General features: G+C 52.3%; 1 protein-coding gene across 1 annotated transcript in view; it reads left to right on the forward strand.

The window, feature by feature from the left end:
* Positions 1–13042, forward strand: part of TMEM131L (transmembrane 131 like) — a 173321-nt gene extending 160279 nt beyond the window's left edge. The window contains 6 exon segments of the mRNA XM_070386671.1: positions 1876–1954; positions 2817–2896; positions 7753–7873; positions 9880–9968; positions 11268–11407; positions 12033–13042. Of these exon segments, the coding sequence (XP_070242772.1) occupies positions 1876–1954; positions 2817–2896; positions 7753–7873; positions 9880–9968; positions 11268–11407; positions 12033–12308 (785 nt within the window). The 3' untranslated portion in view covers positions 12309–13042.
* Positions 13043–13406: the final 364 nt, after the last annotated feature.

A 13406-nucleotide genomic window follows, 5' to 3' on the forward strand; every position in this document is an offset into this window, starting at 1 on the left:
TTTCACTTGTACATGTTTTTATTATGGTAAAATACATGTAAACCCAAATTTACCATTTTAACAATTTGTAAGTGTGCGGTTCAGGGGCATTAGATACATTCGCATTATTGTACAGTCATTGCCACCATCCGTTTTCAGACCTTTTCCCCTTCCCAAGCAGAAACTCAGTACCTATAAATCCACAGCTCTCCCTTCCCCGTGCCCTGCAACCCTGTGAACTTCTCTGCTTTCTGTCTGTGAATTTGAATACTCTAGTATCTGGTAAGTCAAGTCATACCATACCTGGCCTTCTGTAACTGGCTTATTTCATCTAGTGTGATGTCTTCAGGGTTCATCCCCATTGTGATGGACCAGGGTTTCCTTCGTTTTAAGGCTGAGTTACTATTCATTGTGTTTTCATAGCACAGTTTATCTGGCTGTTCATCTCTTGATGGACACCTGGATTTTTCTATCGTTTGAGTACTCTACTAATGTTGCTATGAACAGTGGTCCTCCCTTATTTTTGAAAAATTTACAGATATAGGAAATGTCAACGAAGCACCTATATTTTTATCACCTAGAATGAATAACTCTTAATTTTGTCATATTTACCCTCATTTTTTTAATGTAATGTGTCATAGTCTGTTCCGCTTCCCCCTCCTTGAGAGACTCACTGTCCGCTGTGTTTTATTTTACATTCATACATCCATCAACAAAGTAGAGAATCGTCTTTAACGTACGTAAAGGAGACCGTGCTTCAGGGAGCATGCTGCGTTGTTAGCTTCTCGCTTGGCGTGGTTTGCTCTAGCTCTGTGTCTGTGTGAAGATTTAATCCACTTCTTTCCACTGTTACAGTCAGCATGGCACAGGTTGAGCTCTTACCAGGACAAGCAGGGAGACAGGGGTTCATCCTGGGGGCACTCACTGTGTGTGTGCGTGGTCATGAGTGGGGGCTGGCTCCCTGGCCCCGAAGTGTCTGGCCCGGAGAGGTCACATGGCTTGTTGGACACCCAGAAACCCATGGCTTCCCAGAGCCCAGCCCCTTTCCCAGCCTCCTGCTCCTCATAGAGACCTCTGCGCTCTCTCCTGCCGACAGTGATACCTAAACAGAAGCTCTTGTCTTGGGGACCAGGACCCTGATCCCATAAAAACCGAGACAGCCACCTACTTGTTATTTCCGTCTTTCTTCTCAGCCTTTTTCTCGTTTTTGGCTTCTCCTGCAGGCATCTTTTTAGGCACTGCTTGCCTAGTGACCCCCCCCATAAAATTTCAGTCCACCTGCATACAGCAGACATCTCTCTGTGACTGTCCTGTGTCTTACACATAAGTCATCAGCTGTTCTCCAGTCCCCTCCTGAGCAGGCACGACGCCCCCCGCATGGGGAGCGCGTGCAGCCTGGGTGCAGGGCGGATTGCAGTATTTGTTTGTGGTGGGCTTGGTGTTCTTGGCCATTGAAGGCAGTTTGGCTGTTGATGTTAGTGGGGTGTTTTTAAATTGGTGCTTAACATGAACAAGAACAGAAGAGCAGCTCTTGCCTGTGGGATGCGGCCCACAGTAAGAAAGAGAGAACGGTGATTGATGCCTTCCTGTGACGCAGGGCATTAGGTGCAGTTTCCTTGTGTTTGGAGATTGCATAATAAATATCAGGAAAATGTCCCCAATATAATAATCATGTAGAAGACCAAAAGCAGAAAGTGTTTTTAAAGTATGATCCCAATTTTATATATATTTATACATTAAAGGTTTTTTAATTAAAAAATTACTGGATGTGTGAATAGTGAAAAACAAGTCACTCAAGGAGGTCAATAATGTTAGCAATCTGCATCTTAAATGCAGAACAGATACAGTTGAATTATGCTTATAAAAAGTTCTGATCATCTTTTTGTTTTTATGCAGGAGACAGTGTTTCACAAAATGACTTTTCTTCTGAAGCTCCCATCTCCTTGAATCTTTCTCGTAACATCTGCAATCCCACGTAAGTGTTTGGTTTTCCAGCTTTTATAAATATGTTTCAAGTACTGCTTTTTTGTTTTTTTTTTATTTTGTGTGTTTCTTCTTTGTTTTCAGTTCTGCAGGCTAAAAATAGGAAAACCTTTTAATGATATGAGAGTAGAATTGGTTTTATTAATAATTTAAAACATACATTCCTTCCAAGATAACACATTCATGCAGGAGCATCTCTGGTATCCCTGGTCCTTTCAGTGATATGGCTGTGTTAGAAAAATTCTATGTCCTGAAAGTAGAAAGAACAGTAGTTATAATAAGAATGGGAGCCAGGTACTCTGCTGGGACTTGAAATAAAACAGCATTGATGGTTCTTAGAAATGTGAAAGGACCTAGTAGACCATCACATGTTTACAGCTTCACTGTGTGATGATTTCCACAGCCTCAGACAACATAAACAAGCCCATTTACTGAGCGGGGTGAGGGGGGTAGGGTATGTAAGGTGGATTGAGTTTCAGAGTGAGGGGGCAGATAGGTTTTAGGTGCCACGGGACAGGGGGATGTCACAAAAATGAAATTGGATGAGGAAAGCTCTGCGCTTTCTCTTTGGGGTAGAGAATGAGCACAGGGTGGAAGGTTGCTGCCCGCTGCAGGGAGGCCGAGTGGGAACTGCAGAGCGTCTGAGCTACTTTAGTTAAAGTTGTGCAGGTGCTGTTTATTAAAACAAGACTTGGCTGGGTCTTAGGAATCTAATATCCTTCAGCCCTTTTTGGGTGTATGCCTTCACGTCTGTAGTATCTATCTGTTTTGGTGTGGGGAAGGATTTATGTCAAGCCCCAGTCAGACTTGTTTGCAGACACTCAGCGGCTCCTCTTCTCCTTGCTCTCCCTCAGCGATGTGAGCGGCCTCCCCGCGCCTGCAGATGCTCCCTGCCCCAGCCTCCCTGCTGGGCCTGCTGCTGCTGAAGAGCAAGGTGAGGCCCGTGGCTCCTGCTCCTGCTCAGGTGTCCACGCCACCCTGCTGGCCACGGAGTTTGAGGGCGGACGGAGCCGGCCTGGGAGTGAGGCCGGACGAGGCCCCCACCTTGGGCTCCTGAGCATCCCTGCCCTCCACCCTGGTGTTCCTGGGGCCCCTTCTGCTAGGACCCTGACCTCCTTCCTGGAAGGGAAGGCGCAGGTGGCCTGTGGCCCCAGAGCGGGGTGGAGCCCCTCAACGGGGTCTGCCGCTGCCTTTAGTTCCTCTTCTCATCTGAGAGGGCGGAAAAGCAGGGAGCAGACCGAGCGTCCAGTACCTCCATTAGCCACGTCGACCACACCCATGTCTTTCCCTGCATGAGCCAAGGCCACATGCTGAGCTCCACGGCCCCTCTGAGCAGGGACAGTGGGGACGGGTGGGGACAGTGGCCGGGGCGTGGACCTGGGGCTGGTGGGAAGGAAAGCCGCTCCGCCCAGGGTCTGTCCCGGAGGCCTCCCGCTCTTCCTCCTCCCCTCTCCTTCCCATCCCTTCTCGTGCCCTTGTCTCACGTCTCCTGTTTTCTCCTTGGGCCTCCATCCTGCCTCGCCAGGCTCAGGCTACGCCTGCTGGTCACCCTCAGGGGCACCGTCTACCTCTTGCTTTTGCTCGTGTCCCTGGTGTAAGGTAAAGGCTGCTCGGCGCAGTGGAGCACGTTAACTTTGAACGCAGGAGGAGGCTCCGTGAGGCTGTCCGATTATCACCAGATATAAGTTATTTGTGAGTCCAATAAAAATAAGTGTTTTCTATGAAAAAAATACTGTTAAATTCAGTAGTTCTCTGAGACAAGATTTAGAAAGGTTTTTTCTTTGAGGTGATAGAGGGGAGAGAGGATTTAGCTCATGATGAGGAAGAAGAAAGCCTGCGTCAAAGCAGGCACGCCTCCCACTTTCTCCTGTGTGTTTCTGTCAGTTGGAGAATCTTTTCTCATCTGCCTGTTGTGCGTATGTGTTTCAAGTGCGTTTTTGCCTCGTCTTTGTTAACAGTCTGCAGTTTACTTTTGTTGTTTAGTTGCTCAGTCGTGTCTGACTCTTTGTGACCCCATGGACTGCAGCACGCCAGGCCTCCCTGTCCATCACCATCTCCTGGAGCTTACTCAAACTCATGTCCATTGAGTCGGTGATGCCACCCAACCATCTCATCCTCTGTCATCCCCTTCTCCTGCCTTCAATCTTTCCCAGCATCAGGGTCTTTTCCATTGAGTCAGTTCTTTGCATCAGGTGGCCAAAGTATTGGAGCTTCAGCTTCAGCATCAGTCCTTCCAGTAAATATTTAGGGTTGATTTCCTTTAGGATTGACTGGTTTGATCTCCTTTCTCTCAAGAGTCTCTTACTACTCTCAAGAGTCTTCTCCAGCACCACAGTTTGAAAGCATCAATTCTTCAACTCAGCCTTCTCTGTGGTCCAACTCTCACATTCGTACATGACTACTGGAAAAACCACAGCTTTGACTACACAGACCTTTGTCGGCAAAGTAATGTGTCTGCTTTTTAATATGCTGTCTAGGTTTGTCATAGCTTTTCTTCCAAGGAGCAAGCGTCTTTTAATTTCATGGCTGCAGTCATCATCTTCAGTGACTTCGGAGCCCAAAAAAATAAAACCTGTCACTGTTTCCATTTTTCCCCCATCTGTTTGCCATGAAGTGATGGGACCAGGTGCCATGATCTTAGTTTTTTGAATGTTGAATTAAGTTTGCTTACTTTACTTTTTGGTGACCTGTTAAAATCCCTATTTAGGCCCTTTAGTTTCTGCAGAAACTGCCCTTATTCATAGTCCTTGTCTGCAGGGCCTATCTCAAGCCTCTTCTTCCGCCCCACCCCTCAGCCCCCATGCCAGCCTCTGCCCTCTGCCCCGCTATCACATCCCTGCTGAGCCTTCTCCCCTGTACTGCACGCACCTCCACAGCCACAGGCATGCTTTTGCCCAGGTTTTCCGGCTCCTTTGCCTGTGGCTGAGAGAGTGGAGAACAGCACACATGACTGGTCGGCCCGCTGTGGACCCCACCCTCCCCACTCCCACACTCAGCGCTCTGCCCCGTCTTCTCTGCCGAGGCCTCCTGTTTGCCTGGGGCAGAGAGGAGCTGGTAGAGGCCTTCAGAAGCTCCGCCCGCCCTGTCCTCCACCCTCTGCTGCAGCCCATGTGTCACAGTGCCGCTGCCGGGCTCTCTCCAAGTGGGCAGCCCCCTCTGCACAGCAGAAGCACTGGGAGCCTCCCTGCCTCCCTGGCCTGAATGCAGCAGCAGCCTCTCTCCCTTGGCCTCCCGGGCCTGGCAGTCTCTGCAGAGCCGCTCAGAGCAGCATCTGCCTGTTGACAAGCCTCCCGTCCTCCTTGAGGCTGCGGGGCTGGCTGTGCGGTGATGCCTGTGTGTCTGGGGCCCCGCTGCCTCTGTGTCTGTGAGCCCCACTCTGTCCTCAGTCTCCACGCCCACCCTGCCCCTTCTGCTCAGGCTGTGACCTGGGGGTCCTGGTGCAGTCCCCCTCCAGCCCCCTGATGGCCCCACCTCTGCTCTGTCGGCCTGGACCCCGCACCACCAGCTGCCGTCTGCTGTCTGTCCTTGGGGCTTTGTGGGCGTCCCAGACTGAACACTTCCCTCCTCAGCCTGCTCCTCACACAGCCTCCCACTCGCACTTTCTTGTTGCTCAGGCAGAGGTCTGGGGCTCATCCTTGACCTCTCAGCCTCTGCCTTTCACATAGACCCAGAGTCTGAGCACATCTCCTCTCAGCCACCGTTATTTTTCACGTGGGGTATCACCACAATCTCCTGACAAGTCTCTGCTTCTGCTCTCACCTCCCCTCACTGTCTCATCTTTTGTTTTTTCTTTTGAGGTATAATTGATACATGCATTTTATTAGTTTCTGGCATATAAGTAATACAGTGATTCAATGTATGTGTGTGCACGCATGCTAAGTCACTTCAGTCATGTCCATGGGATTCTCCAGGCAAGAATAGTGGAGTGGGTTGCCGTGCCCGCCTCCAGGTTTCAATATACGTACATTTTACAAAACAGTCGCCACAGTGAGCCTAGTCAACATGTGTTGCCACCTCACCGTCTGTTTTTAGTACTGCAGCCAGAGGGTGGTGTTGGGTCTGAATCGGATCGCGTCACTGTGGAGAGCGGTGAGGGGTCTGCAGTGCTCACCTGAGCTCAGGCCTGCCTGCCGTGATTCTCTGGACGCTACCAGAGGACAGGAGGCTTGGGTCAGAGGCACAGGATGCTTAGCACAACGAGCAGCCTGAGAGCCTCATAAGCACACTTCTGCAGGTCCTCAGACTTTGAGGGGTGATGTGGGGGGCACCCAGGGCCCACCTGCACCTGCAGTGCTCTGTGGTCGCGTTACAGGAAGGGAGCCCCACGCTTAGGAAACCTACGTGTTTTGGTTTTTAATAATAGGTAGGAGATGACGTCTTTATCACGTTGGACAAAGCAGACTTGCCCCTTGCTCTACACTTGAGACCTTCCCCACATCTCCTGAGACCTTGTTCAGTGGCTGTCCTTGGAAAGACAGGTCAGAATGTGGGCGGCCAGAGCCCCCTCTCGGGGGCGTGGAGACGCCTGAGACCCCCAGAGACAGTCTCACAGCAGCACGCACGCACCTCATCTCTGTGTGGTCCTGGCCGCTGGTTCGTTTGCTCGTGAGCATGTGACTCTAGAAGCAGTTCTTGGTGAATTTGACTGACAGAACGGGAACCAGATCTCTTCATCAGCTCATCCAGCCTCTGGTTCCAGCGGCTCTCACCAGGACTCGGGACAGGATGCATTGCCCTTCAGGACTGAGCACAGGGTCTGGGCCCAGCCGCTGAGCCAGCCCTAAAGCACCAGGGTGGTCCTAGGAGGCAGGCCTCATCTTTGAGGTACCCCCACTGCTGTGGTAGCTACGTCGTCTCCAGTGGTGTTTCTTTAAATGCTGGAGGGTCACTGGGACCATCTTGAGCTGCACGTCTCCAGGTCTGCAGGCGGGTGATTACCACCAGCTCCCCGAGGGCTCATAGGATGCCTGCAAAGTGAGTGTTGTGTCCACACGCTGGGCCCCCACGGTGGACCCGCCTCCTCTAGGAGCACAGGCAGGCAGTGCCCCCGTGTGGCCGGCTGGCTGGTGAATCTTTCGGTCCCGAGTGCATTTCCAACAGCTGAGTCTAGTCTTTCCTTGTGGAGGCCCGGCCTGTGTGCAGATGGCCAGCTTGTCTCTAATCTCTGCCACCAACCAGTGGCGTGTGTCTGTCCGTCCAGCTCTCCGTGCATCCCACAGATGGCTGGGCAGCAGCTGTGGTGGTGAAGGTGGAGGCCCGTGTAAGTCTTGGCAGGTGCTGGCTGGGAGGAGCAGAGGCCTGGGTTCCCCGGGGCAGCTTTAGGAGACGGTTCAGAACCGCGTGGCGGGTGTCGGCTGACCCGCAAGCAGGCCTTCCACAGCACGGGGGAGCCGGGATAGGTACCTCCCAGGAAGGCGTGGGGGCGGCTCTGGACAGCGGGGCTCACTCATGTCCACCCCGCCCCCGCGCCCTGAGCCTCCTGGGGCCGAGGCCGCCGCCCCTCCTCTGCCACAGAATTACGTGTCTCTTGTCACGGCGCCATTGCCCCAGCTTCTTCCTGCCTGTTGTGTCTCTGCTCACCTGAACGTCAGCCTGTTCATGGCCGTGTCCTGGAACCCTGACGGGGCTTTGCAGGAAGCAGGCCCTCCATGCTGAGGAGTCACTCCCGTGACCTCGTTATCCGCGGTGCTGGGCGTGGCAGGCCCGTGGGGGACGTGGGGGTGCTGTCTGGGGGCGAGGAGGTGCGTGCCCTGCAGGAAGCGGGGCTGAGAGGGCTGCTCTCTCCCACAGGTCTCTGTGCTCCAGGGGACCTGTGGCCCGCGCAGCCCGTGTGTGTGACCGGCGGCTTCGGCTGCGCCCTGGAGAGCGGCGGGCCGGCCGCGCTGCCCCCGCCCGCCGCCGTGCCCAGCAGGTACGTGCTCCCGCGGCCTGGGGGCCCCGCGCGCGGGGCTGGGAGCAGGTCCTCACGGCAGCCTGGGTGCGCCCCGGAGAGCGGCAGGCCGGCCGCGCTGCCCTCACGCCCTGTGGTGCCCAGCAGGTACGTGCTCCCGCGGCCTGGGGGCCCCGCGTGCGGGGCTAGGAGCCGGTCCTCACGGCAGCCTGGGTGCCCAGCAGGTACCTTCTCCCGCCCGGGGCGGGGCTGGGAGCCTGTTCTCGCCGCAGTCTGACCCGGCTTCCTCCGCAGCCTCTCGGCGGGGTGTTGCCATCTGCCTTTCGGACTTGAGTTGCGATGTCTGAGAAATTGTAAGCCAGAAATTGAGGGAAGCCCGGAAGGAAGCCAGTAACCACACCAGTGCTTTCCTTTTTAAATGGAAAAGATGAAAGGAACAACTGAAAAAACAAAAACAGCCCGTCATAATTCCTCCTCGCTAACGGAACAGGAATTTCTGTTTTCCACAGCATTAATCTTGAACACATTTAAAGCTTTTAAAGATCGAATATTTTGCGTATTGAAAAATAGTTACACAATGGCCGCGTCTTAGACTTACCATTGGATTTATCATTTGATGATGAACACTTGAGAAAATGTTAATATCTGTGTTTTATCAGAATCCATTTGAGGTTTTTTAGGGGCTCCAGCTTATTACAAAGTTGTTACTTTCTTGTTCTGTAATGAAGATCCAGATTGCAATCGGGATCAAAGCATCTACCGAGAATCCCATTCTGTATGGCGCGGTTCACGGGAGCTGAGTGCCGGCCTGGCCAGCGGAGGTGGTCGTTAGCGCGGGTGTGAGAGAGTCCCAGAGTGGGTGCCCGAACCCCCAGCGGCATCTGGCTCTCCTGCTGCAGACAGAGCCACAGCCGTGGATCCTGCCTCTGGTTTCACTTCACAAACCTGGCTGGGTTTTTTTTTTTTTTTTTTCAGAATATGATAGCTATTAGTTAGAAGGGAGAGCAGTTTTCTTTCAAATATTAGTCCTGCTTACATGGCTGTACACCTAACTAGGGGTGAGAAGTTTTTGCAGTCTGAGTGGAAGTACTTCTCTGGCAAACTGAAAGCCAGGTTTTGATCCATTCCCCTATCCATGCAGAATTTATTTGTTTTGCTTCATTTAGAAAGAGCTCCCCTGCTCCCCTTTCACCCAAATACTCACTGGACTCAAGAGCTCAAACTCTACCTCTGACTTTCTTTGGAATTATAATCAATGTGTACAGCATGGTGATTTGATATTTTTATAGTTACAAAATGATCATCATCACATAAAGACTTACCTCTGTCTCTCTCACCAGAGTGCTACAGCATTACTGACTGTGTTCGCTATGCTGTACATTAATTACGTCCCCTTGATGGACCTAGAGTCTGTCATACAGAGTGAAGTAGGTCAGAGAAAAACATATATATTAACGCATATATATAGAATCTAGAAAAATAGTACAGATGAATCTATTTGCGGGGCAGGACTAGAGACACAGATGTAGAGAGCAGACCTGTGGACTCAGCAAGGGAAGGAGCGGGGGACGAGGTAAGAGCGTAGCCCTGACGTATATACACTACCGTGAAAAAATAGGTAGAAAGACCCTGTTGTGTAGCCGTGGTAGCTCAGCTCGGTGCTCTGTGGTGACCTAGTGGGTGGGCTGGGGCGTCGGGGGAGGCCCCCGAGGGAGGGGGTACGTGTATGTGCACGGAGGTTCACGTCATCGCACAGCAGAAACTCACATGACGTAAAGCAGCTGTAATCCAGTAAGAGAAGGGAGGGGGGGTGTCCGGTCCCAGCCGTCCCTCCTGCCGCACTGTATTGTTGGTGGTGAGCCTGGAGTTGGTCTTTGATCCTGTGACGATAAACTTCTTTTTTTATTTTCGCAAACTGAAGAACTCGCAGTGATGAGGATGCTGGACAGTAAGATCCTTTTCCTCTTTCTTTCCTTGGTCTGTCGACATCCTGTTTCTGAAACTAGACCCCTTGTTTTCTATAGCAGTTTCATTGATTGGAACGCCACGTGTGAAGGCCAGTTTCCCAGTGTGTACTGCCCCCTGGAACTGAACGACTACAATGCCTTTCCAGAAGGTAAAGCTGCTTGGACAGTCCCAGTGACATCCTTTTATTCTCAGAAAGTCAAAGCCGAAAGGGTGTGTGTACTTAGGGCGCTGCTGCTGCTGCTGCTAAGTCACTTCAGTCGTGTCTGACTCTGTGTGACCCCATAGACAGCAGCCCACCACGCTCCCCTGTCCCTGGGATTCTCCAGGCAAGAACACTGGAGTGGGTTGCCATTTCCTTCTCCAGTGCATGAAAGTGAAAAGTGAAAGTGAAGTCGCTCAGTCGTGTCCGACCCTCAGCGACCCCATGGATTGCAGCCTACCAGGCTCCTCCATCCATGGGATTTTCCAGGCAGGAGTACTGGAGTGGGGTGCCATTGCATTCTCCAACTTAGGGCGCTAGCTGCAGAGAAAGTGCCTTTGAGAGTCATCTTCCAGCTGTCCGCTGAGCCTTCATGTGGGTGCACGCTTGCCTTTGTAATTTTATATGGCCTCAAAAAGCCTGCTAGACCCAGGGGTCTGGGGACATGTACAAATAACCCTGCTCTGTTTAGTCCTTCAGATTCGGTGGAACAGGGCCTTTTGGACCTACGTGAACCTGAATGGGCACTATCTGTTGGGGGGCTGGGTCTTTCCCTGTTAGTTACTCTTTTCAGGCAGACAAGTCCCAAGGGAGGTAGAATGATTCACGTGCTTGTTCCTCAGCATGTTCTGACTCTTACACCCCTGGATAGCGCTGCAGAAGGAAGGGAAAGCGCACGGAGGGGAAACTGATGAATTGCAGATGCTTGTGCTCAATTGTGTTGATGTGCAGATGCTTGTGCGTATCTGGGTTCTGATACATGCAGTGCTGCATGGCAACCACAAGGGGGTGCTGTGGTCGCTGTCTTCCTGTGCGTGAGGCTGTGTTTATGCCTTCTTACTGCCGTCTGAGAAATGCCTGGTCTTCTCCTGCCTTTATCAGTGCATGTGGTGTATGTGCAGATGGCCAACGTTGGCATGACAGGCAATAAAAGAAAAGTTTAAGGACTAGAAAGAACCATGACACTCTAAGTGTACAGTAGTATTTACTACTATAAAGCATAGCAGTATTACAGCGTACTCTGTATATTACAGAGTCCCGCCAGATTATCACACACAGAAAATGAAGCCCAGAGGAAGAACTTCCTCACTGAGGGCTTACCAGGTGCTGTGTTTCATGGAGTAATTATTTTATGTCTGTCTTTAACTTGTCAACACAGTAAGTCCTTGAAAGCTTATTGCCTGAGGATGAGAATTCCATTCTCTCCTGAACTGTGTTCTGCTCTGCTGATGTCTCCGCTCTTTGCAGAAGGCATGAACTACCCCAGCGGCTTCCCCTGTCCTGCTGAGGTTCAGACGGACTTCATTGACCACAGCTCCCCGTCTGCCTGGGGCAGCCCCCCCAGCGTGCCGACCGCCTGGGGACACGCCAGTCTCATCAGCTCTCCGGTCAGTGCCGCCTGCCCTGCTGTGCCCTGGGTTCTTCCGCCGCCCCCGTCATCCTGGGTTAGGGTTGGGTTCAGATGCACCAGAGCCTGGTTTGCTCCCCTGGGTCGCTAGCTCCTCTCTGCAGGGGCCTCCCAAGTGGGCGGATGGACGGGGGCCTGCAGACGTTGGCAGCCAGGATGCCCTAAACCGCATCAAGGAGAGAGGGTTGTCAGTGACGCTGCACCTGGGCCAGGAAGCCCTACGGGAGGCAGGTGGGCTCCTGTGGCCCCGCTGACCTTCCGCCTGTGGGAGGAGAGGAGATGAACCTTCCAGGAAGGTCAGGCAGGGTCACCCGTGGGTCTGGAGGGCTACCCCCAGGTCACACCTGCTCCACCGCGTTTTTACAGATAGAGGGCATTCGACCTGAAATGAGCTTATCTAGTTGGATGGGAATTTCATGACCTTCTGTTTGAGTAAAGGAGTTAGAGACACCAAGGTGGTTGAGGATAGTGTGGTGGCATCCAGGCGGCCGGGGTCCATTCCACTGCGGCAGCCCCGAGGATGCAGTCAGCCTTGACATTGCTTTCTAAGGCTTCTTTATTTCTTTACATATTTCCTTTCTCCCCCCTCCTCGTGCATGCCTCAGCCCTACCTCACAAGCACCCGAAGCTTGTCTCCAATGTCTGGACTTTTTGGTTCCATCTGGGCCCCGCAAAGCGACGTGTATGAGAATTGCTGCGCCATCAACCCCACCACGGAACACTCGGCTCACATGGAGAACCAGGCAGTCATGTGCAAGGAGTATTACCCCGGGTTTAACCCGTTCCGTGCCTACATGGACCTGGACATATGGACTAGCACAGCGAACAGGAATGCAAACTTCCCACTGTCGAGAGACTCGAGCTACTGTGGGAACGTATGAAAAGGATTCGAGTCTAAACAATGTGAATAAAGAGGCTTGTGTTTGGGTGACTAGCGTAAACTGGTGTTGAGATAGATTGACGTTGGTGGATATTTTGGCACTTTTATATGAAAATAAATTTTTTTATGAAATCTGGGTGCTCTGTTTTTTTAACCCTTCACAAATCGGTGATAGAAACAAAGCCTCATGACTCCAGAAATGCGTCGACATGCCAGATGTTCACATCGGAACCAGGACGGCATCTAAGAAGGTAAGAGTGGGGAAAGAAGGGGCTGTGGTGGGTCCACCTCCATGAGCATCGGCTCCCCGGGAGCTTGCAAAAAGCCACCTCGATCGGCTAGCATTCCCAGGTATGCTGTCATAATTGGCCCACGGCTCAGGTGGGGAGATTTTGTTGAAACAAGCCTCCGGTTTTGGGAACCTCATTGCCAGTCACTTGCCTGGACACACCGGTCCTGGTGGGCACGGCTGCGGGGTGGAGCAGAGCCCGGCGCTGTTCTGCTGACACGTGGCAGGCATGTTCCCTCGTCTCCATCAGGCCAGTCCCGGGGGGCGGCAGCAACAGGGACATGCCGGTAAGTGTGTCAGGGTTCCCTCCGAGCGAGCAGGCCGAGTCCACAGACGAACTCTGAGCAGGTCACAGAGCTGGTGCGTGGTCACCAGGCCAGTGTGTATTTGCTTGTCAGTGATTTTAGAGATTCACCTGATGTTGGAATTACCTGATTGCATGTATAAACTTTGAAAACTTTTCAACTTTTAATAAAAATGGCTTATTTTTACATGTTGTGTCTTTATTGGAATTTGAGTGGGATGTCAGCTTCGCTTGCTTTTTCTTTCTCATGGTCTTGTGGGGCCTGGGTGAGGAGGGTACTGCTGCTGCTGCTAAGTCGCTTCAGTCGTGTCCGACTCTGTGCGACCCCATAGACAGCAGCCCAACAGGCTCCCCTGTCCCTGGGATTCTCCAGGCAAGAATACTGGAGTGGGTTGCCATTTCCTTCTCCAATGCTTGAAAATGAAAAGTGAAAGTGAGGTCGCTCAGTCGTGTCTGACTCCTAGCGACCCCATGGACTGCACCCCACCAGGCCCCTCCGTCCATGG

This window comes from Bos mutus, chromosome 17, assembly GCF_027580195.1.
Source record: "Bos mutus isolate GX-2022 chromosome 17, NWIPB_WYAK_1.1, whole genome shotgun sequence".
Taxonomy (NCBI): domain Eukaryota; kingdom Metazoa; phylum Chordata; class Mammalia; order Artiodactyla; family Bovidae; genus Bos; species Bos mutus.